The 23,734-nt window shown below is 40.7% G+C and overlaps 2 protein-coding genes across 2 annotated transcripts; both read left to right on the top strand.

Annotated features, from left to right (window-relative positions):
* The first annotated feature begins 8,085 nt into the window (after positions 1-8,085).
* Positions 8,086-18,243, top strand: LOC128440133 (extracellular calcium-sensing receptor-like). Its single transcript, XM_053422744.1, has 7 exons — positions 8,086-8,116; positions 15,289-15,451; positions 15,537-15,825; positions 15,908-16,663; positions 16,737-16,964; positions 17,070-17,193; positions 17,345-18,243. Exons 3-7 carry the CDS (start codon positions 15,571-15,573, stop codon positions 18,241-18,243), a joined length of 2,262 nt encoding a protein of 753 aa, XP_053278719.1. The 5' UTR covers positions 8,086-8,116; positions 15,289-15,451; positions 15,537-15,570.
* Positions 18,244-19,428: 1,185 nt separating this feature from the next.
* On the top strand, positions 19,429-23,158 carry LOC128440150 (extracellular calcium-sensing receptor-like). The gene is made up of 6 exons (XM_053422767.1): positions 19,429-19,640; positions 19,728-20,016; positions 20,191-20,997; positions 21,086-21,313; positions 21,700-21,823; positions 22,263-23,158. The coding sequence occupies exons 1-6, from the start codon at positions 19,429-19,431 to the stop codon at positions 23,156-23,158; spliced, it is 2,556 nt and encodes an 851-aa protein (XP_053278742.1).
* The last annotated feature ends 576 nt before the right edge of the window (positions 23,159-23,734 follow it).

Below are 23,734 nucleotides of genomic sequence, written 5' to 3'. Positions count from 1 at the left end.
ACATACACAGAAATACGTGTAGGAAAACAGAACAGACTGTGGTGCGAAAAAAGTTGTCACAGTGAGTGAGTCAACAAGTGCAATAGTATGCATAGATTGACTGAAAGTATATGCTAAAGATATATAGAGAGACAGTAAAACAGATAGGAGCAAGTCGAAAAAAGTGTAAACTGGAAAGAGGGTTAGCTTAACACAGATAATGGGGAAAAGTGAGAATATAATTAAGCAATTCAATACTCTTGTGAATTTAGGGGTGTTGTATAGGACAAAACTTATACCGGGGGCGTTTCTAGGATTGAAAGAAAGGGGGGGCTTAGCCCCTAAGGATGCTGAATGTTTGCGCGCTGTCGATAGTTTTTTAATTTCTTACATTTCAAATTTTCTCGTTCATACTTTTGCTCACTGGAGACATTTTCTAACAAAATAGCTAGCTAGCTAGCTTAGTGTTAACATAGCTCATTACAATATCCCCTTTCATTTGCCTCAAGTAAACCTAAATTTAAGCAGGTAACAATCATTAACAACTACAGATAGCCACATTCTGTAACTACCTGTACTTACTATTTCACTCCGTGCATCATTTACTATGAGCTAAACTCCTTGGCTGTAATGGCAGAGTGAGAAAGCCAGCGCAGCAGCGATGCAGTCTCCCAAAGGATCTCCAGTAGTAAGAATCTAAAACAGTAAAAATTAACTCTGAGATGTTTTTGAAATCTGACCTTCAAAATCATACTCTCATGCCGTGTGTAAGGTAGGGCAGTCGGTGGATGAACAGAATGTGTGTCCATTCATCATTGAGGAAGATATCAGGAAGTCCTACTGACAAACATTGTTGTGCATTTTAAAGAACAAAGTATTTTCATGTGAGAGAACAAGCATTTCAATGAAAACTAGGGCTGCGCAAAATGATCAAAATCTCATATCCTCTTGTAGAAGTCATTTCATATCCAGTTAGTCATATGTACTGTAATTGGTCATCCGTCTCCATGATTCTTTAGGTTTTGTTTGAGCTCTGAGCTGTATTACTCTCATCCATAGACACCTGTGAAGGTATTTTCTGCTGCAAAACACTTGTGCAATTTGTGGTTGTAGAAAATCGTCTTTTCTTAAATGTTCTCCATATAGTGTGACATGAACCTCTTGATAAAATAAATTTAAAATATTTAAGTCTGAATTTTGTTTGGAAATATCCTGGGTATAATTGTTCACATGTTCGTTTGTGATGAAATACTGCGGCTAAGAGTTACACGACGAAATGAACAATAGAGAATTAAATGAAACAAAATACATTTTCTACCATCACTCTCTCTCTCTCTCTCTCTCTCTCTCTCTCTCTCTCTCGCTCGCTTAAACCAGCCAGTCCGTCTCTCTCCCTCTCTCTCCTTCTCTCTGCGTGTGTCTATCTGTGTCAATTGTTTTATATTGATTGTTTGATAGATCAAATTCACCTAAATCTTACACACTATTTCATCCTGTCACCTGCAGACGAAAAAGCCATTTGACTTCAAGATCCAGACAAGAACGGAAACTTCTTCTGAAATAGTGCATCAACTGTTCCAACAGCTTCATCAAAAGATAGATCTACTCTCTGTGGTAAACCATGGAGAAACCAGATATTCTGAAGATCCTCAATGACGAACTCCTCACAGCCTACAGGAGGATTAATGCTCTTAAGGATGAGGTGTGGCATTCGGAAAACCAGCTTCAAGACAGAGATGATGTCATAAAGATGGCGGTGGAAAAGGAGAAGGAGAAAGAGAAGGAGAAGGAGAAAGAGAAGGAGAAGGAGAAGGAGAAGGAGAAGGAGAAGGAGAAGGAGCAGGAGATTGAGACCGAGACCGAGACCGAGAAGGAGAATGAGATCCAGGTCCTGACGGAGAAGGTGGAGCAGCTGGAAAACCAGCTGAAAGAGAAAGATGATGTTATAGCGAAGGAGGTCAAGAAACGGCACGCTCGCCTCAGGGCCTATCTTGACTGCTTGGCTGAGCTCAGTGACTGTCAGGCCAAGGTTAAGCTTATGGAAGCAAGTCTGCACCAGGAGCCACCTAAGCCTGATACACGCTGTAGCAGTGAGGTGGAGGTGGAGAAGGAGAAGGAGAATGAGAAAGAGAAGGAGAATGAGAAAGAGAAAGAGAAAGAGAAAAAGAAGGAGAAGGAGAAGGAGAAGGAGAAGGAGAAAGAGAAGGAGAAGGAGAAAGAGAAGGAGAAGGAGAAGGAGAAGGAGAAGGAGAAGGAGAAACTTGTGACGATCTACAATGTCGAAATCCTCCGAGCCAACAGGAAGATGTTGGCTCTTCAGGAGGAGGTGTGGCAGCTGGAAAACCAGCTTAAAGACAGAGATGATGTCATAAAGATGGCGGTGGAGAAGGAGAAGGAGGAGGAGAAAGAGAAGGAGAAAGAGAAGGAGAAGGAGAAGGAGAAGGAGAAGGAGAAGGAGAAGGAGAAGGAGATTAAGATTGAGACTGAGACCGAGAGGGAGATGGAGACGGAGAAGGAGAAGGAGATCCAGCGATGGAGGCGAGGCTTAGCGACTTAGAAGCTCGGCTCAGCAGCTTAGAAACTCCGTTAGCTGTAGTTAGCCGGCTGATGTTGTTTAGCACGTAGCTTAGCCTTAACGAGCAGTCCCCAGACTAGTCCCGTGCAGCAGGGAGCCCAGGGCAGCTGGGTTACAACCCGTAGGGGGCATAGTGCTAGACTTAAAAAGCCCACGATTAAAGAGCCACCAGCTCACGTTTCAAATAGATTCGCTCCTCTCAGCGAGGCACCCGCTGATAAACAAACTCTGATTATTGGCGACTCGGTTCTGAGAAACGTCAGGTTAGCGACACCAGCGACTATAGTTAATTGTATCCCAGAGCCGGCGACATCGAATCTAAACATCTAAAAAGTTAATGGCTAAAACTAAAAAAGGTAAATACAATAAAATCGTAATTCACGTCGGCAGCAACGACTCCCGGCATGTCGGAGGTCACTAAATTGAATGTTGAGTCGGTGTGTGCGTTTGCTAAAACGATGTCGCACACAGTAGTTTTCTCTGGCCCGCTCCCTAATACAACAGGTGATGACATGTTTAGCCGCATGTTGTCTTTTAACCGCTGGCTGTCGAGGTGGTGGCCTGTAAACGGCGTGGGCTTTATAGATAATTGGCTAACTTTTTTGAGAAAACCTGGTCTTGTTAGGAGCGACGGCGTTCATCCCACTTGGGATGGAGCAGCTCTCTTATCTAGGAATATTACTAAGTCTATAACATGACAACCCATAGTTGGGACCAGGAAGCAGAGCTGCAGTGCTAAACACTTCTCTGCGCTCCCTCTGGATGAGTCACAAAACCCCATAGAGATTGTGTCTGTTCACCGTCCGATTAAATTATTGAAATTAATCAATAACAGAGCGAGAACTCCACACAAACATTTTATACAAATTAAAACAACCTCTGAAACAATACAGGAAACCCAGACTTTTAAATGTGGTCTTTTAAACATTAGATCACTGGGAAAAAAAGGCTCTTTTAGTTAATGAAATAGTCTCCGATTACAACATAGATTTATTGTCCCTCACTGAGACGTGGCTGCATCCTGATGAATATGTCAGTCTAAATGAATCTACTCCCCCCAGTCATATCAATTCACAGGTTCCTAGAGAAATTGGGCGAGGAGGTGGAGTTGCTGCTATTTTTAACTCCAGTCTATCAATTAATCCTAAACCTAAACTCAGCTACAAATCATTTGAATGTCTGGTTCTTAGTCTTCCACGCCAATCCAGGAACCACCAACAGCCAATCATATTTGCCGTAGTTTACCGTGCTCCCAGGGCTTATACTGAATTTTTAAAGGAATTCCCTGACTTTTTATCAAACTTAGTCCTAAAGACCGATAAAATGATTATTGTTGGTGACTTTAATATTCATGTTGATAATAATAAAGATTGCCTTAGCGTAGCATTTATTTCAATACTAGACTCTATTGGTTTCAGTCAGTGTGTGCACAAACCTACTCATTGTGGTAACCACACACTTGACCTTATATTATCGTACGGTGTCGGAATTGAAAATTTAACAGTACTTCCGCGCAATCCAGTTCTATCAGACCTAATTTAATAACCATTGATTTTTCAATAACTGAATATATGCCACTAATAAAAAATTCATTTTCTAGATGTCTACCTTATAGTGCTGTAGCTAAATTTAAGGAAATAATCCCAATTACATTTAAACCCGTATAAGCAGTAGATATAAACAACAAATTCTTTAAAACCCTGAGCTCCATTGAGATCGACCACCTCGTCGATAGCTCTGCAGACTCATTACGATTAACATTAGACTCAATAGCGCCTCTAAAAAAGAAAAATGTCAAACATAGTAAATTAGCTCCGTGGTATAATTCCCAGACAAATGAGTTAAAACAATTATCAAGAAAACTAGAAAGGAAGTGGCGCTCCAGCAACAATGTTGAAAATCTAATAGACTGGAAGAATAGTGTTAAAGAATATAAAAAGGCTCTCCACAAAGCAAGAGCCGCCTACTATTCAAAACTAATAGAAGAGAATAAAAACAACCCCAGGTTTCTCTTCAGCACTGTAGCCAGGCTGACAGAGAGTCACACCTCCACCGAACCCAGTATTCCTCGATCCCTAAATAGCAATATCTTTATGACCTTTTTTAATCATAAAATTCAAACTATTAGAAATAAAATCAACCATCTCCTGCCCTCAATTGGCACTAATACCCTCCCAACAACAGAGATCTCAGAAACGGCTGAGAATCCTACCCATTACTTAGACAGCTTCTCTCTGATCACCCGTGATCAGTTTACCAAATTAATCTCAGGTTCTAAACCAACAACCTGTATCTTAGATCCCATTCCTACCAAATTACTTAAAGAAATTCTGCCCCTAATTGATAGTTCGTTACTTAACATTATCAATCTGTCATTATCATCAGGTTATGTACCACAGTCTTTTAAAATAGCTGTCATCAAACCCCTACTCAAAAAACCCACCCTAGACCCAGAGGTTTTAGCCAATTACAGGCCAATGTCTAATCTCCCCTTCATTTCTAAAATCTTAGAAAAAGTTGTTGCCAATCAGCTGTGTGAGTTTCTCTGGGAAAATAATATATATGAAGACTTTCAATCGGGGTTTAGAGCCAATCACAGTACAGAGACAGCCTTGGCCAAAGTCACTAATGACATTTTAATAGCCTCAGATCAGGGACTTGTGTCTGTCCTCGTTCTGTTAGATCTCAGTGCAGCATTCGACACAATTGACCATCAAATTGTATTACAAAGACTCAAACAGTTCATTAACATTAATGGAACCGCCCTTAACTGGTTTAAATCGTATTTTTCTGATCGCTCCCAATTTGTGCAAATTAATGATGAGTCATCTGTGCGCACCAAAGTTAACCATGGTGTTCCACAGGGCTCTGTGCTCGGGCCAATTTTATTCTCATTATATATGCTTCCACTAGGAAACATTATCAGGACACACTCGGTAAATTTCAATAGAAATTTTTATAAAAAATAAAAAATTCAGGTTTTATAATTGTCAATAAAACCTGAACAAAGTAATCAATTAACTAAACTTCGAACATGTCTCAAGGACATAAAAACCTGGATGACCCGCAATTTTCTCTTATTAAATTCAGACAAAACAGAGGTTATAATACTTGGCCCCAAACACCTTAGAGATGCATTATCTAATGATATAGCTGCGCTAGACGACATTGCTTCCAATGAAACAGTCAGGAACTTGGGAGTGATCTTCGATCCTGATTTATCCTTTAATAGTCACTTAAAACAAATTTCTAGGACCGCTTTTTTCCACTTGCGTAATATTTCAAAAATTAGACATGTCCTTTCCCAAAAAGATGCAGAAAAACTAGTCCACGCCTTTGTTACATCGAGACTGGACTATTGTGATTCATTATTATCTGGCTCCAGCAGTAAGTCGTTAAAGACTCTACAGCTTGTCCAAAATGCCGCAGCACGTTTCCTGACGAGAACAAAGAGAAGAGAGCACATTTCTCCAATATTAGCATCGCTACACTGGCTTCCAGTTAAATCTAGAATAGAATTTAAAATTCTCCTCCTCACCTTCAAGGCCCTTAATAATATAGCGCCTTTTTACCTTAAAGAGCTGTTAGTACCTTATAAACCCGCTAGAGCACTCCGCTCCCAGAATTCAAGCCTACTTGTCGTCCCTAAATTCTCTAAAAGTAGAGTAGGAGCCAGAGCTTTTAGCCATCAAGCCCCTCGGCTGTGGAATAATCTACCACTTTCAGTTCGGGAGGCAGTCACCCTCTTTTCGTTTAAAAGTAGGCTCAAAACCTTCCTTTTTGATAAAGCTTATAGTTAGAGCTAATTAGTGCGCCAGAACGTAACTTGTTCTATTTTATGACACATGACACACGGAGCTTCTCTTTCCAGCTTCTCCTTCCTCTTCTCCATCCCTATCCCCCTTCCCCGGAATCCCTTTGCTTTATCACCCGCAGATCCAGGGCCTCTGTGGCCGCACCATGGATTGCGTTTTGAGGATCGCGCACCGGGGGTCGCGGTGTTGGATCCAGTGTGGCGGATTCTGAGTCATGTGGGCTGATCGTGGTGCTGGTGGCGGACCCTGTGTCGCGTTGGCATTGGGCACGGGCGCTGGACCAGGACCGCGGTGGTGGCTTGTGATGGGTCCTGGTGGGCGGCGGTGGACGGTGACTGAGGACTGGAGTGGCGTCTGGTCTGGATGGTGGATCGTGGTCTAGATGGTTGCTGAGCATGGACTGTGCTTGCAGCGGGACTGCTTGTCATGTCATGTTGGGGTTGTCCTTCGGGATGTCTACCCTCATCAAATGCTGCTAGAGACGTTGATTATTGATGATGTTCTCCTGCACGTGGCATTTATTGCACTTCTGTCCGTCCTGGGAGAGGGATCCCTCACATGTGGCTCTCTCTGAGGTTTCTACATATATTTACCCTGTTAAAAGGGTTTTTAGTAGTTTTTCCTTACTCTTGTTGAGGGTTAAGGACAGAGGATGTCACACCCTGTTAAAGCCTTATGAGATGAATTGTAATTTGTGAATATGGGCTATACAAATAAAATTTGATTGATTGATTGATTGAAGGAGAAGGAGATTAAGATTGAGACTGAGACCGAGAGGGAGATGGAGACGGAGAAGGAGAATGAGATCCAGGCTCTGAAGGAGAAAGTGGAGCAGCTGGAAAACCAGCTGAAAGACAAAGATGATGTCATAACGAAGGAGGTCAAGAAACGGCGCGCTCGCCTCAGGGCCTGTCTTGACTGCTCTGCTGAGCTCACTGACTGTCAGGCCAAGGCTAAAATTATGGAAGCAAGTCTGCACCAGGAGCCTGCACCAGGAACCTGAGACAAGAAGGAGCAGTGAGGTGGAGGTCAACAAGGAGAACGAGAACGAGAACGAGAAGGTGCTTGCTTCAGGGCCGAAAGGAGACGAAACTGCAGCAGGAGAAAACTCCAACTATGGGACTGAGCTACAGAAAGGAGGAGGCCGAGATGAGCTGGAGGAGAGAGAAGAGGTGGAGAAGCCCCCGCCCTCACCCTTTTTCTACTCCTCAAAACAAACCCCTCCCCTGTCCCCCTTTGTACATATTTGAAATGATCTAATGATGTGTTGTAAATATGTTAAACTTTTTGAATAAAAATAACTAGTACAGTAACATCTACCTCTGTCTTTCTGAATATACATACAGGATTCATTGATCAATTAACACAGTGTTGGAGTGAAACAAATCAGTGTGATTCATTTAGTTTGCTACTATTCATACGAACACAGCAGAGCATAGACAAGCAATGTTTCTTAACTTTTTTACATTTGGTCAAATCTATTTATTAATTATGACAACAATACAATAATAATACTATCATCTCATCTGAGGGCCCACCCATCACACTGACCACGCCCATCTGACACGCACACACACTCACGCACACACACACATGCACACACACTCACGCACACACACACACATGCACACACACACACACACACACACACACACACACACATACACGCATACACACACACGCACGTACACACACACACAAGTCATTATCATTTATATATTTACTGTATATATACACATTTATTTCAGTTTATTCATGGTTGAGGTCAATATCAGATCAGAAGACATGTTCATGGCACTGAAGTCAATTTAAAATGACATGTAGCATGTTGGAGTTATAAATAACTTGTCCATGTGTAAAACAATAGTTTAATTAAAAAGAATCACAATAATTATTTTGGGGGGCTGAAGCACATTTTAGGGGGGCTTCAGCCCCTAAAATGTATATCTCTCCAGGAGATTCTGTGTCTACTCCAGGATCTCCTCCTAACTGGACATTGCCAGAGAGAGGTCACCTAAACGTCCCCCTGTCAGATGGCTGAATCACCTTAACTGGCTCCCTTCATGCACATGAACCGCAGATGAGCTGCTCACCCTGACTCAAACACTCTGTGGGGGAAATTAATTTCAATCCCATGTATCTATGATCTCATCCAATCCTTTGTCATCACACGGTACTGATTATGCCAGGATGAAGTCGTCATATTACTGCATCTACCCACTTATTCCACAAATGTCTGATTGTATGTGAAACCCATATCTACAGTAATCAACTTCAACTTGGCCTGTCTGTTGGCATGCTCTGTAGCAGTCAGTGGAGGCAGGGCACTGAGCCTTCAGTCCACGAATCAAGTTCAATATGTCTTCTACTATGTCCTCTGATAAACTACAGCAGTGGTTGGTAAACCACGGGTAAAACCATGGGTCAAAATCACCGCCAGATCATCTTGTTTGGCAATTCGTCTTCAAAATGAAAGTAATAAAAACATAAAAAGCTTTTATAGAGAAAAGTTGAGAATTTAGGTCTGAAGATTGTGTCACTTGCTTAACAAACTTTCACTCTTTGTCCCTCTTAACATTGCAACTGCAACCTAAGGCTATTATCAATTTAATTTATGAGAGGAGAAATCAAAGTATATGTAGTGAGATAGAGTAGAAGCAAGAAGGAATCTGTCCTTGTGATAATCCACCAATCCTCCATCTCCCAGTAAAGAACGTCTGTTCTTGAATATCAGTTAATCACAGTCTAAATTGTTCACTGTAATGTCAAAGTATATAATAGAAAAGGAAAGTTAAGAACAACAGGAGGCCTGATCAAATGTTTGAGATCAACTGTTGAGATCAAATGTTTGCGTCACACCACCTGTCTGTGCTTGTTTGTCTGGCGGGTGTTATGGGAATGACTTGTTTTCCAACTTGTTCATGAGAAAAATAACCTATAGTAACATTAGCGTGTTGTTTAATTTCCAATTAGTCATGAATAACATGCACTGAAGTGTAACACACCCACTTGGGAAGCACTTAAAACTTGTTATTGTGTATATTGTGGAAGAGATGTTGCGTCATGGCATCATCCTGAATCTGCCAATTTGCCTTTTACCCATGGGGCTGAGGTGGAACAATGGGGCCAGCTGGGCAAGCAAAGACAAGCAAGTGTTTCTGTCAAGACTGATGACATCTGGGCCTGAGGCGGTGAAACAGGCGCTGAGCAGGTGTTGTGTCGGGAAAATAATTAAATCTGAGATTTAATGAAAGATGATCTTGGCTCTTTCAAAACAAGCCACTCTCATTAATTAGTGACACAGCAGCAGAATCAATATTCCATACCAGCTACACAACTTTGTTTGGAGGTGGAGTTAATGAAATTAACTTTTAAATGTGTAAAAATCTGGCATGTCAAACTGGATGAGGAATCCTGATAGGAATATGTATCGTGAACAGTTTAACACACATTGCTAATACATATTCCTATCAGGGTTCCTCGTTCAGGTGGTTTGACATACAATACTGTGATTCTCAGTGAAAACACTAACTCTAGACATTCAAGTGTTCCTCAGACAGTGACCTCAACATTTAGCTTTAACATGACACAACTTTAGGAGGAAACCAAATAAATATAACTGTAAAAACAAGTTACATAAAATGCAAGTCATGAGAACAAAAAAAGAAGGTAAGGCCTACAATGAGAAAAACAACTCCCTGGCTTAGCAAGGGTCAGACTATATATTTTGGTTGACCTTAACCTTTATTACAGCCTTAATGGATCTTGGCCTAAGTTTCCGACAATCTTCCTCAGTCTTGCATTTCTGGACCAAGATTTTCAAACAGCTTGCCTATGTTGTAATTCTAACATACTGTATTATAGCACAACATTGCATTTTAAGTGGGTTTGGATCTTAGGGTTACTTCAAAGTTTGGATGTTCCATCTTTCTCAATTTGAATATAATTCTATATATGACTGAAAGGCGTACAGATTACTGCCCTGCAGAAAATCCCAGTTTCGAAGCATAGTCTGAAGAGATTTTACAGACAAATGTTTCACAGATGATTTTTTAAAGTTTTTTGTTTCTCTGTCTTTTCGTCAAATCACCAACAAATCATCAGCAACCTTCTGCCAAATGTCACATTTGGCTGGAGACACTAGGGGTCTCCGTCTCTCCAGGGTGTCGATGTCATCAGCTGCTTCTGCCAGGCACTGGCCAGAGTAGAGACTCATCATAACAGATGACCTGACTCAAGTCCTTATGCGCTGCTGGGCTTTTCCAAACGAACCTTGGGAGCCGAGTAGTTCTTCACATCAGACAGTGTTGCTCTGTATTTCTGAAGGTCACATAACGCCGACCTTTGGTGCAATGAGGCAATGTCGAATTTCTGAACGTTGTTATTCAGCTGTGAGGCTCTATTGTATTCCCTGGTATACACTGACCTTTATTTCAGCATTTTATCGGTGAAAATCTGCAGTCTATATTTATATGGGCAATAACACTATAAATCCAAATTAATGGACACAGACGTAGGCCTCAAGGTCACAGCTTGTACTAAGATACTTTTAGATCACTACAGTCAACCAACAGTGTATTCTCTGATTGTCTGACTCAGATCAAATATTAATATAGACCAACATCTACACAATAATAATGTATAAGGAATTGCTGGTTGAGCTGAGTTTGCACAAACAGCTAACCCTAACCCAACCCCCAACTTGGTGCCCACCTGCTTTCAGACAAACGCATGTGTTCTTACTCTTGGCAATATTTTTCTTTTGCTAAATAAATTGCATAGCGGGCGGTTTAGTGTCCTGCCACGAGGTTCAGAAAGCATTTTGCTGCCACGAGGTTTTACTTTTTCTGGTGTGGCAGGGCTTCTGTAAAAGTGTTTCATGTAACATGAAACCCACATAACATTTTACAGTAAACGTACTTTTTATAGCCTAATAACCAAAACATTTCACGATATAACATGATAGTTTACTGTAAAAATTTAAAACAGTTTACATTGTAATCTTATAAATTATAATTCAAATGTACCACGTTATAACGTCTGTCTCATTCCTTTATATCGGATAAATCATTAAAGATGCAGATTTACATAATCTGATGAATTTCATGCTCCGGTTGAGACGTGTCAAGATTTTGCTGTTATTGAACATTGTGGATGATATTTTGCTCAGAAGGAATTATGAGTCTGGTTCAGACTTTTTACACTTAACATAATGCTGATAGTATTTAGAAAGACTCCCTTCTGATTTTAACTAAAGAAAACACATTAACACAAATGTACTGTCTCTTTATCGCTTTGAAAATTGGTTTTTGATTTCATGAAATCTTCTAATCTAGTTCCATTTCAAACAGTATATAATAAACATGCAAACTTTTTATGAGCCAGTATGCATTCTAAGATTTTAAAGTAAAGCGTGTCTTTAACTTTTACTTTTAAATTGTTTCTTTTTGCCCTATTCCTGAAATTTTTACTTTTATAGTTATATGTTTGTAATGTGCAATTATTTTTTATTTTCCTCTGTTACTGTGTCTTTTGTGTTGTTTTACGTTATTCCTTTGTAAATGGGGCTTTCATTTCATGCTATTTAACTATAATTATAATCACCATCATTAGCCGCAGCAGCAGCAATATCTCAGTCATTATTAGAGCTTTGTAGCTGTTCTATACTAATTCCAGAAGATGGCACCATTGTCCTAGGTACGACCATGCTCCTTGGTTCAAATAACACAAACGAGTGTGTTGTTGTGAGGGTGCGACTATGTTGTGGTGACAAAAAATTGTCAACAAGATTGAAACATTTGAGTTGGGGGGGGGGGGGGGGGGGGGGGGGGGTAAGGGAGACTTCCATTTGGCTTGTGACGAGGGAAGCATACCGAAGCGCATTCGCAGTCACTCAAGCATGACGTTTCTGACATAGAGGAACCATAACAAATCGCGGAAGTTGTTTCTCTTCAGAGTTTTTGGGTCGGTAGACATGCCAGATACCCAAATTAACATGTACAAGCTCTACAAAAGTGGAATTTTCATAATATGTCCCCTTTAAGTAGAAGTACAGATACTTGAGTACAAAAAGACTCTGGTAAGAGTAGAAGTACGGATTCATCTCCTTTACTCAAGTAAAAGTAAGAAAGTACAGCCTCTGAAATGTAGTTAAGTACAAAAGTAAAAAGTAGAAATACATGTTTTACTTCAATGATACACGATGCCTCTTTTGATAACTCGGCAAAACTAAAAAAGTTCTATCCACACAATCTAGTTTTGCTGCCAAATTTCAGAGAGAATAATACATTTCTATTTAACAAAGTGAGATTGTGTACATTTGGTGAAATAGTCTCAAATCTGTTTCCCTCCTTAGCTGAAACATTTGAAAACATGCTAAGTACTTCAGACTATGCTTTCAACATGACGGAGCCAGGTCCGTGAACGAAACGACCAACTTCAGTGCCCGACCTCACTCACACTCATGTAGCTTGATGGATGCAAAGCCCTGCAGCCAGGTTGAGGAATGGACGGCCTTCCCAGAGGAGATTCATCATTCATGCAGGGGTGTAATGTTTGGAAAATAACATAGATATAGATCTTCAGCAATGTGGTAATGGACTGCACAAAATTAACTCTTTTGTGTCTTTATTTTCATCCATACGTGTTGCACTTAAATAAAAAAAAAGAGAGGAAGTAAAACTTAAAAGTAAGTAAGTTAGAAAAATTAAAAAACTCACTCTTGTTTTAATATGTCGTCTTTTAGGAAGGTGTTAAACCGGACAATGAAACCCTGTGTAGATGGTCTACAATAAACATACCGATAACACATCAATAAAGTTCCGAGAACTTATATTGGGATGGCAGAAATGCTTATCCTTCAAAAATAAAATTGTGTTATGTTCCTGTACAAGATAAAGCACAAACAACATCACACTATATGAACAGTGAAAAAAGTAATAGCACAGCTTTTTTTATTTGTTTTCTATTGTCTCACCTAAATTGTATAATTGATATATTTTGATTAAGATTTGATTCCCCTTCCCTCAGTGCCACAGTTAAATAATTTTACTTTCTTTCTTTCTTGAGGTTTATTGAGTTCAAAATGCAACCTAATGGACAAACAGATTTGAGCTTCAGGGTTGAGACTTGAAAAAGGCCTGAAGGTCTCGTCTGGAGATCTCGGGGGGATCATGATGCAACTGCTCTGTAAGCTTCAAGGTGCGGTGTGTGAAGGCAGGCTGGAGACACTGGGAGCTCTTGAGGGAGTTTGTTAGTCCGCTGGTGTGTTTGAGTGGGAAAAGCCCGAGGTCTAAGACATGGTCAGGTGTGAGGCACCTGCCCCTCACCAGATGTGTTTGTACTAAATCAGCTCCCAAAAGACAAACTCTCTACGGAGCCCTAAAGCAATTCATGAACTGCAAACACACAAACACCTTTTTAATTAAAAATGGCTTAAGAGGCGTATCAGCTCACCTTTAATCATCTCTCTGACTGAAAAATAACAATAATGTCAAATTAAATCTCACATGGCTGAGTGCCTTGCTAAATCAGGTGTGCTGAATTGTTATTTTGATCGGCTGTCAAAAGTATCACTTTAATCCACTTATCCAAACGAGCAATTCCAAATAAACATGTTCACAACTTCTGTATACAGCCAAATAATAGAAAGATTATTATTGTGGTAATCTTCTATGATATCTAAGTGTTAATGGCCAGTTCAGATATATTTGCAAAAAGGAAGAAAAAATACGCAAATCAATGGAAAGAATCTTCCCACATTAGTAATTTCACGATTCATTATCAAAGTATATATTGATGCCGTCTTGATATTTGCAATTGCAAGATATCTCATTCATACCAAGAACAGAATAAACTCTAACTTTAACCAGCACCTAACCCAAGTTTATCCTCATTGAAACCATTATTGATCGGTGAAACTCTCTCCATAAAATTAATTAATAAATAAGGGTTAGGGTCCTCTCAAGAAGATGGTTCTTTGAAACACCCCAGTTTTGAGCAAGTCAACAATGAGTGCAAACATCTGTTGTTCAAGAACTGGTACATGTTAAAAAATAAAGGGTTTGGGTTACCCTAATCCTAATGTACTCTGCTATTTCTATATAATTTATATTTTCTTTTGATACAAATTGTGCATTTTTGTCCTGAATATATATATTTTTAATTAATGTAAAGTGCTCACCTACAGCTCTACACAATAACAGGATTCTTTCAAGGAGATGGTTGTGTCTGCCTTTCTTTACACACTCTTAGGTCAAATTTGCTTTTGATGTCTAACACATCGTTGTGGGAGAAAATAGTGAGTAAAATGGGAATTTCACAGGCTGCATGTTTTAATGAGACATATTTGTGTTTATTGTTTTGTTTTTTTTATCACCAAAGCAGTACATTGTAGTAAATGTAATTATGATTCACAGCCTATCCCAGTCACCAGTGGACATAGCTCTTAGACACAGAAATACGTCGATGTAAGGTAAAGTATTTAAAGTGTATCAAAAGTAAAAGCACTGATTATGCATAAAGGTCCCAGTCCAATTAGAAAACTATAATTTAAACTATGTTAGTGGATTGAATTAATTTTATTTTTGTAATTTTCTCTTTTATTTTCTGTTGAACAGCTTGTAGCAACACAAAGTAATATATCCGTAAGGTAATATGTAACTATGCCTGCCATCATTCAGTTACTCTGTACTGACATTTTATTGCTATGGCCAATCAAAACTGTACTATCAAACTTATCTCTGATTGGTCACTAAGAAATCAGTGAGCTCTGTCGTCATCTAAGATTATAAAAGTCACATTCAGGTCCGTTTTGACCTCGACGTGGGTGGCAGTGCCCTCTCAGGTTCTGGGAGTAGAAAATGTCACCAGTGAAAACCGGTATGGTTTTTGTGGGGCTCCTGTTTGCATTTGCAGCAGCCGAGGAGGAAGCTCCTGTCTGTCAGATACTGGGGAGTCCAGAGATCCCCCTGTTGTCTAAACGGGGAGATGTGACAATCGGGGGAGCCTTTTCTATCCACAGCAAAATTGCACAACCTCCACTTTCTTTTACAGTGAAACCAACACGCCTCACATGCTCCAGGTAATTGGAGGCACTGCATAACAATACTTTCTGATGATGTATTTCACAGTGTACGTTGTTTCTATTTTGCTGTTTTTTGTCTCAGTGTCAACCTCAGGGAGTTTCGATTTGCCCAGACCATGATTTTTGCAATTGAAGAAATAAACAAAAGTGACGTCCTTCTTCCCAATGTTTCTATCGGATACCGTATTTATGACAACTGTGGCTCAACGCTATCCTCGATGCGAGCGGTGATGGCCCTGATGAACGGCGACGAGTTGACGACAGGAAAGAGCTGCTCCGGTCAGTCAGCCGTTCATGCTATTATCGGGGAGTCTGAGTCTTCGTCAACCATCGTGCTGTCACGCACTACAGGACCATTCAAAATACCAGTGGTGAGTCGCAGGTCCATTCGGATTCATGCGTTTATTACGTGCAAATCCTCCTAGTTCTGTCACTTTTCTTCTGAATTCCCAGATAAGTCATTCAGCTACTTGTGAGTGTTTGAGCAACAGGAAGGAGTATCCCTCTTTCTTTCGAACCATTGCCAGTGACCTTTACCAGAGCCGAGCCCTCGCCCAGCTGGTCAAGCACTTTGGCTGGACGTGGGTCGGGGCAGTCAACAGCGACAGCGACTATGGTAACAACGGCATGGCCATCTTCCTGGCCGCAGCCCAAGAGGAGGGCGTCTGTGTTGAGTATTCTGAGAAATTTCATAGGGAAGAACCGGAGAAACTGATGAAAGTGGTCGAAGTGATCCGTAAGAGCACTGCCCGGGTCATCGTGGCCTTCCTGGCCCACGTAGAGATGAACAACCTGCTGGAGCAGCTGAGTCTCCACAACATCACGGGCCGTCAGTTCATTGGTGTGGAGGCCTGGATCACTGCCGACAGCCTTGTGACTCCGACCAGCTTTACTGTCCTGGGAGGTTCACTGGGCTTCGCTGTGCAGAAAGCCAACATCAGTGGCCTGGATGAGTTTTTAACCAAAGATTTCTGGCAGGGAGAGTTTAAGTGCAAGGAGGGACATAACAACAGCATTACAGGAGCTGCACCTTGCAAAGAAAACCACAATCTTACAGAGCTGAAATATTATAATGATGATGTGACGGAGCTGAGATACTCCGGTAACATCTACAAAGCCATCTATGCTGTGGCCTATTCTCTGCACAGCATGTTGAAGTGCTCACAAAGTCAGGGGTGTGACAGGACGGTGAAGGTTACACCCTGGCAGGTAAATTCAAGTGACAACTTAACTTTCTCAGACTTGTAACTCAATTGACTAAAATGTGTCTTTGGCCTTTCAGGCGGTGGAGTCTCTTAAGCAAGTGAACTTCACGACTAAGAATGGGGAGCAGGTGTGGTTTGACAGCACCGGAGCAGCTGTGGCCCTGTATGAGGTGGTAAACTGGCAGCGTGGATCAGACGGGTCGGTCCACTTCAAACCTGTTGGTTACTATGATGCCTCCCTGCCGCCGGGAAAGAAGTTCGTCCTCAAGAATGACGCCATAATGTGGCCTGGAGGAAACACAGAGGCAAATATGTTAACTAAGAGTCACACCTGAATGTCTCTATGGCCTTGTAGTTCTGATGTATTGTGGAAATAAATGTAATGTCTACATTTTTTCTTTGATCCAAAGCTGCCGGTGTCAGTGTGCAGTGAGAGCTGTCGTCCAGGAACTCGTAAAGTCCTTCAGAAAGGAAAACCCGTCTGCTGCTACGACTGTATTCCATGTGCAGAGGGAGAAATCAGCAACACCACAGGTGCCACAGACCTGATACCCGGCAATATGAACACACTGTTTGTTAGCTCACAATGCATCATGTTAAAGTTTGCTGTGGTACAAGCTTTCATTCGTGTTGTCAGGATGCCACATACTGGATTGTAATAATGGTAACATTACTTCTATTGCAGATTCTAATGGATGCAAAAAGTGTCCTGAGGAGTACTGGTCCAATCAAAACAGAGATGCTTGTGTTCTGAAAAATGTTGAGTTCCTCTCCTTCACTGAGGTTATGAGTAAAACACTTGTGTTTTTCACTGTGTTTGGTGTAGTTCTCACTTTAATTGTGGCAACGCTATTCCTGATCAATAAGGACACTCCCTTGGTGAAGGCCAACAACTCGGAGCTGAGCTTCCTGCTGCTCTTCTCCCTGACTCTGTGCTTCCTGTGCTCCCTCACCTTCATCGGCCGGCCCTCTGAGTGGTCCTGCATGCTGCGACACACTGCTTTCGGCATCACCTTCGTCCTCTGCATCTCTTGTATTCTGGGGAAAACTATAGTTGTGTTAATGGCCTTCAGGGCGACACTTCCAGGCAGAAATATGATGAAATGGTTCGGTCCTGCACAGCAGAGAATCAGCGTTCTGATGTTCACTCTGATACAGATTTTAATTTGCATTCTTTGGCTGACGATTAATCCTCCATATCCCTTCAAAAATGTAAGCCACTATAAGGAGAAGATCATTCTTGAGTGTGCCCTTGGATCACCGATAGGCTTCTGGGCTGTGTTAGGATACATCGGAGTCCTTGCTGTCCTTTGTTTTGTACTTGCTTTTTTGGGTAGAAAGTTACCTAATAATTTCAACGAAGCTAAATTGATCACCTTCAGCATGTTGATATTCTGCGCAGTCTGGATCACATTTATTCCAGCTTACGTCAGCACTCCTGGGAAGTTAACTGTGGCTGTGGAGATATTTGCTATTTTGGCCTCAAGTTATGGAATTCTCTTTTGTATATTTGCACCTAAATGCTTTATTATTGTTCTAAAACCGGAATTGAACACAAAGAAACATCTGATGGGAAAAACATGATCATAAACATTTTACAACTATATTTCAAAAATTGCCTCTTCATTGAAACATAAATGTTGCTTAGCTTTTGTTAGACTTTCAATTGATTCATCATTGTGAACTGGCAGTCAAATATTTAACATATATACATATATACATATATATATATATATATATGTATATATGTATATATGTATATATATGATGTTATGATTGTATATGTATTGAATCATACCTATATAACACTTCAGACCAATAAAATACATTTGAATTCAAATATGTATTGTTGTTGTATTTCATAAGAATAACATAAATCCATAACAACCTGCTCTTTATTGTTGTTATCAAGACTAAAATGTGCACATTTGTCCTTTTTCATGAACATTAACGTCACACAACTGCACAAATTTGAATAAAGCATATGACTCCTTATATACTGATAATCTAAGTGCAAAGCCAAAAGCATCTGGCACAAATGCATTAAGGACTTCTTAAGAAATCTTAATGCATCTTTTTTTGGGAATAATATTTCAAAAAAAATAGTGCCATCACCTTATATCTTTGACATCTCGGTTCACTTATCATCATAACATCCACAGTCCGTCCTGCAGCCTAGGAATAATCACCTGATCAATTTCATTAGAATTATTTTTAATGTAATCACACATAATATCAGCTAAACACATTCCCACCTCTCAGAAACAGTTTAGGTATCTGTCTGTAAATCTTTTTAACTAAACTGCTCCAAACTAAGATGTATTGGGGTTTATTATTGTTGACGCTGATGAATTCATCTTTAAAAAGTAAAAAATTAATCGTTTGCATATCTAAATATACTCTCTTCTTTATCAAGTTAGTTTTATTTATTTACCTTTTCATCCACTTAATGTTGTGCTGTTTATTTGCAGCATAACTCTGAAAGCCCCACTTTACAACTATAATTATATTTAAATGCTACATGTCCCTCCTCATCACATCTCATTACACAATATAATTCACAGCTAGCGGTAATTATGACATAATGGTCTTGTTGAATGAAGAAAATTTAAGTGGTCTGACGTCATCTCACTGTCATTTGATAAGAGGATATCGGTTATTTATGCATAATTATAAAGCTCTGCCCAGCAGCTACATGTTTTGTTCGATGATAGAATATCACAGGATACAGGTTATTGTGCACACCTGTGTGCCTCTTATCTGCACTGGATGAGTGACTGCGTCTATACAATGTTGTTGTGTTTGCTTTTTATGGGAGCCCTCGGAGTAGAGGAAGATTGTGAGATGCTGGGGAGCCCGGAGTTTCCTCTGTTATCGAAGGCAGGAGATCTCACTATCGGCGGGGCTTTCTCCATCCACAGTCAGATCTCAAATCCTCCCCTCTCCTTCACAGACGCTCCACAGCCTCTCAAATGTTCCAGGTACTATTTAACATCTCCTTTCTCATTTCTTAAGCAGGTAAAATCACGTATTATCTGAAAACATGTTTTACCTTTATGGTTTTTTAGGATAAACTTCAGAGAATTTCGTTTTGCCCAAACAATGATATTTGCCATTGAGGAGATCAACAACAGCTGCTCTCTACTGCCTAATATCTCAGTGGGTTATAAGGTATTCGACAGCTGTGGTTCAACGCTGCCCTCAACTCGTGCAGTGATGGGTCTGCTGAATGGGGAGGAGAGGACTTTGGGAAAAAGCTGCTCCAGTCAGTCGCCTGTTCAGGCCATCATCGGAGCCTCTGAGTCCTCCTCGACTATCGTGATGCTACAAATTTCAGGGATTTTCCAAATACCAGTGGTAAATATTTGCACATTTTATCTTGCTTTATTTGGACACTCGTCCCCTGAACTGTGCTTTCAACAAAGGCTGAATTGCTTATTTCTAAATATGGGATTAAGTATTTTTGTCTTTCAATTTAAATTATCACTCAAATTGAATGGAATTTTTGCATCCCTGTTTTTTTGCTATTAGATCAGCCACTTTGCAACATGTGCTTGTCTGAGTAACAGAAAGGAGTTCCCCTCCTTTTTCCGCACCATCCCCAGTGACTACTTCCAGAGCAGAGCCTTGGCCCAACTGGTGAAGCACCTTGGCTGGACGTGGGTTGGGGCAGTTAGAAGTGACAACGACTATGGTAACAATGGCATGGCAAAGTTTATCGCAGCTGCAAGTCAGGAAGGGGTTTGTGTTGAGTACTCTGAGGCCATATCGAGAACGGACCCCAGTGAGCAGGTTGCCAGGGTGGTCAGATTGATCCGTGGCGGCAGTGCAAGAGTGTTGGTTGCTTTTCTCGCCCAAAGTGAGATGGACGTCTTGCTTGAGGAAGTTCTGAATCAGAACATGACCGGGCTGCAGTGGGTGGGCAGTGAATCCTGGATCACAGCAGGTCATTTGGCCAATGAGAGGTCCTCTGCCATCCTGACAGGGTCTTTGGGCTTCACCATTAAAAAGACAAAGATCACAGGCCTGAGAGAATTTCTTCTGAAGGTTAACCCACGTCAGGACCCTCGGAATAATCTTCTGAGAGAGTTCTGGGAAGAAACCTTCGGCTGCAGTGTCCAAGCCAGTCTGCAGGGTCAGACCCAGTGCTCTGGTTCTGAGACATTACAGGACGTAGACAATCCTTTCACAGATGTGTCAGAGCTGAGGATATCTAACAACGTCTATAAGGCCGTGTACGCTGTGGCTCATGCTTTGCATAACATGCTAAATTGTGGACTTGGTGGTGAAGCGCTGAACCAGACGTGCACATGGAAAGATAGTTTAGACCCAAAACAGGTATAAGGTTGCCTCCATGACTCAGGCCAATGATATAAATAATATATGATTCCCTATTCTTAAACCTAATCGACGTTTCTACATGTAGGTTGTAAAACATCTCCAACATGTGAACTTCACTCTTCAGTCTGGAGAAAGAGTGTACTTTGATGGGAATGGAGACCCTGCTGCAACATACGAGCTGGTGAACTGGCAGAGAAACCAGGCGGGAGATACTGGGTTTGTGGCGGTGGGGAGCTACGATGCATCACTACCAAATGGAGAACAGTTCACCATGAATGGATTAAACATTACATGGGCTAGTGAATCCCTTAAGGTACGTCAAAAGTCTAAAGTAATCATTATGGAGCAGATTGACTTTGTGTTTTGTTGAGGATGCAGAGACAGATGTGATAGGATCTAAACTTAAGATGACAGCATTCACATTGAAATGAAATAAACAAAAATTGAATTTATTGTCATGTCTTTTGCTATAGATTTTGTCAGACTGACACTATCTGGATCCTGATTTATCTTAAACATCTAAATACATATTCAATATCAACATTGGACATTGTCAAGTTTCACTTATGATTCATGTGTAAGATCAAGGTCTAAATCTCAAACTTGAGGTTGACTAATAACATTTAAAGATCATTCCCTATGATAAATGGCCTACACTAAATTCAAACTGTGACTGTTGGTGTTGTGTTGTTGTTGCAGAGGCCTCGGTCTGTTTGCAGTGAGAGTTGTCTGCCAGGTTTCCGACAGGCTGTGATTAAAGGTAAACCCATCTGCTGTTTCTCCTGTATCGCCTGTGCTGCTGGAGAAATCAGCAACTTCAACAGTGAGTGAACACTTTCCTAATAATCAGTCAATGTGTAATTTCTTATGTGAATATACATGTGTGTGTTCAGCTTTATTAATAATTCCTCATGACTGTTGACAAAAAATGACTTAATAGAAATGGCTATTTCTCCAATAAATGATTGATATCATTTAAAACAGCATTTTCCTCATAATATGAGTTTATGATATGTTACAGATTTTTTTTAAGAAATTAAATTGTGTTTAACGATTAAAGCATAATAAATGATTGGAATTTGAAATTTAGATCTTGTCCCATTTAACCAACTTTCTTGACAGTTTCCACATCAAATTTTGTGTTTCCACCCTCAATAGAAAAAAAAAAAAACTCTTTGACTTTCCCTTATTACACTATATATGAGTTCCAACTTGTCAACTTGCAGCTCACATCATTCACACGTTTCATGTTTTTCATTCAGATTCTGCGGAGTGTTCACGGTGTCCATTGGAGTTCTGGTCTAATGAGGACCACAGCCAGTGTGTTCCAAAGGTGATCGAGTTCCTGTCTTATGGAGAAACCATGGGGGTCCTCCTCGCCGCCTTGTCATTATTTGGAGCAAGTTTAACTCTAGTGGTGTCGGGGGTTTTCTTTCGGTTTCGTCACACACCTCTTGTCAAGGCCAGTAACGCTGAGCTGAGCTTCCTGCTGCTCTTCTCCCTGACTCTGTGCTTCCTGTGCTCTCTGACCTTCCTCGGCCGGCCCTCTGAGTGGTCCTGCAAGCTGCGACACACAGCTTTCGGCATCACCTTCGCCCTGTGCATGTCATGTATATTGGCTAAAACCATAGCAGTGGTGGTGGCCTTTAAGGCCACAAGGCCTGCTAACACTGTTCTCCAGTGTTCGGCCCCGCTTCAGAGAACCAGCGTTCTCAGCTGTACCTCACTGCAGGTCTTGATATGTGTACTGTGGTTAACCCTTGCCCCGCCATTCCCCTACAAAAACACAGCCCACGCCACTGAAAGGATCATTCTGGAGTGTGACCTTGGTTCACCTATAGGCTTCTGGGCTGTGCTGGGCTACATAGGACTCCTGGCTGTGCTGTGCCTCATCCTTGCTTTTCTGGCTCGAAAGCTGCCCAATAATTTCAATGAGGCTAAGTTCATCACTTTCAGCATGTTGATATTCTGCGCAGTCTGGGTCACTTTCATCCCAGCTTATGTCAGCTCGCCTGGAAAGTTCACTGTGGCAGTGGAGATCTTTGCAATTCTGGCCTCCAGCTTTGGTTTGCTTTTCTGTATATATGCTCCAAAATGTTACATTTTAATACTGAAACCAGAGAGGAACACTAAAAAACATATGATGGGAAAAATATGATCATAAACATGTTACAACCATATTTCAAAAATTACCTCTTCATTGAAAGATAAACGTTACTTATTTTTCTTTAGACTTCTCATTCAATTCATCGTTGTGGACTGGCAGTCAAACATTTAATATATATAGATATATACACATACATATATCTATATATATGATGTTATGGTGTATTGAATCATACCGTTATAACACTACAGACAATAAAATACATTTGAATTTAAATATGTAATGTTGTTTTATTTCATATGAATAACATAAATCCATAACAACCTGTCTCTTTATTGTTGTTATCTCAACTAAAGTTTTCACACTCGTCCTTTTGGTGCACGTTAACATCACACAACTGCACAAATTTGAATAAAGCATATGACTCCTTACATTTCTTGCTCTATAATGATGATCTAAGTGCAAAGCCAAAAGCATTTGGCACAAGTGCATTCAGGACTTAATAAATAAGGGTTAGGGTCCTCTCAAGAAGATGGTTCTTTGAAACTCCCCAGTTTTGAGCAAGTCAACAATGAGTGCAAACCTCTGTTGTTCAAGAACTGGTACATGTTAAAAAATAAAGGGTTT

The sequence above is a fragment of the Pleuronectes platessa genome, chromosome 5 (genome assembly GCF_947347685.1).
Source record: "Pleuronectes platessa chromosome 5, fPlePla1.1, whole genome shotgun sequence".
In the NCBI taxonomy this organism is placed as follows: domain Eukaryota; kingdom Metazoa; phylum Chordata; class Actinopteri; order Pleuronectiformes; family Pleuronectidae; genus Pleuronectes; species Pleuronectes platessa.
Note: the sequence above shows the minus strand (reverse complement) of the source record. Positions and strands in the feature narration are given on the sequence as shown.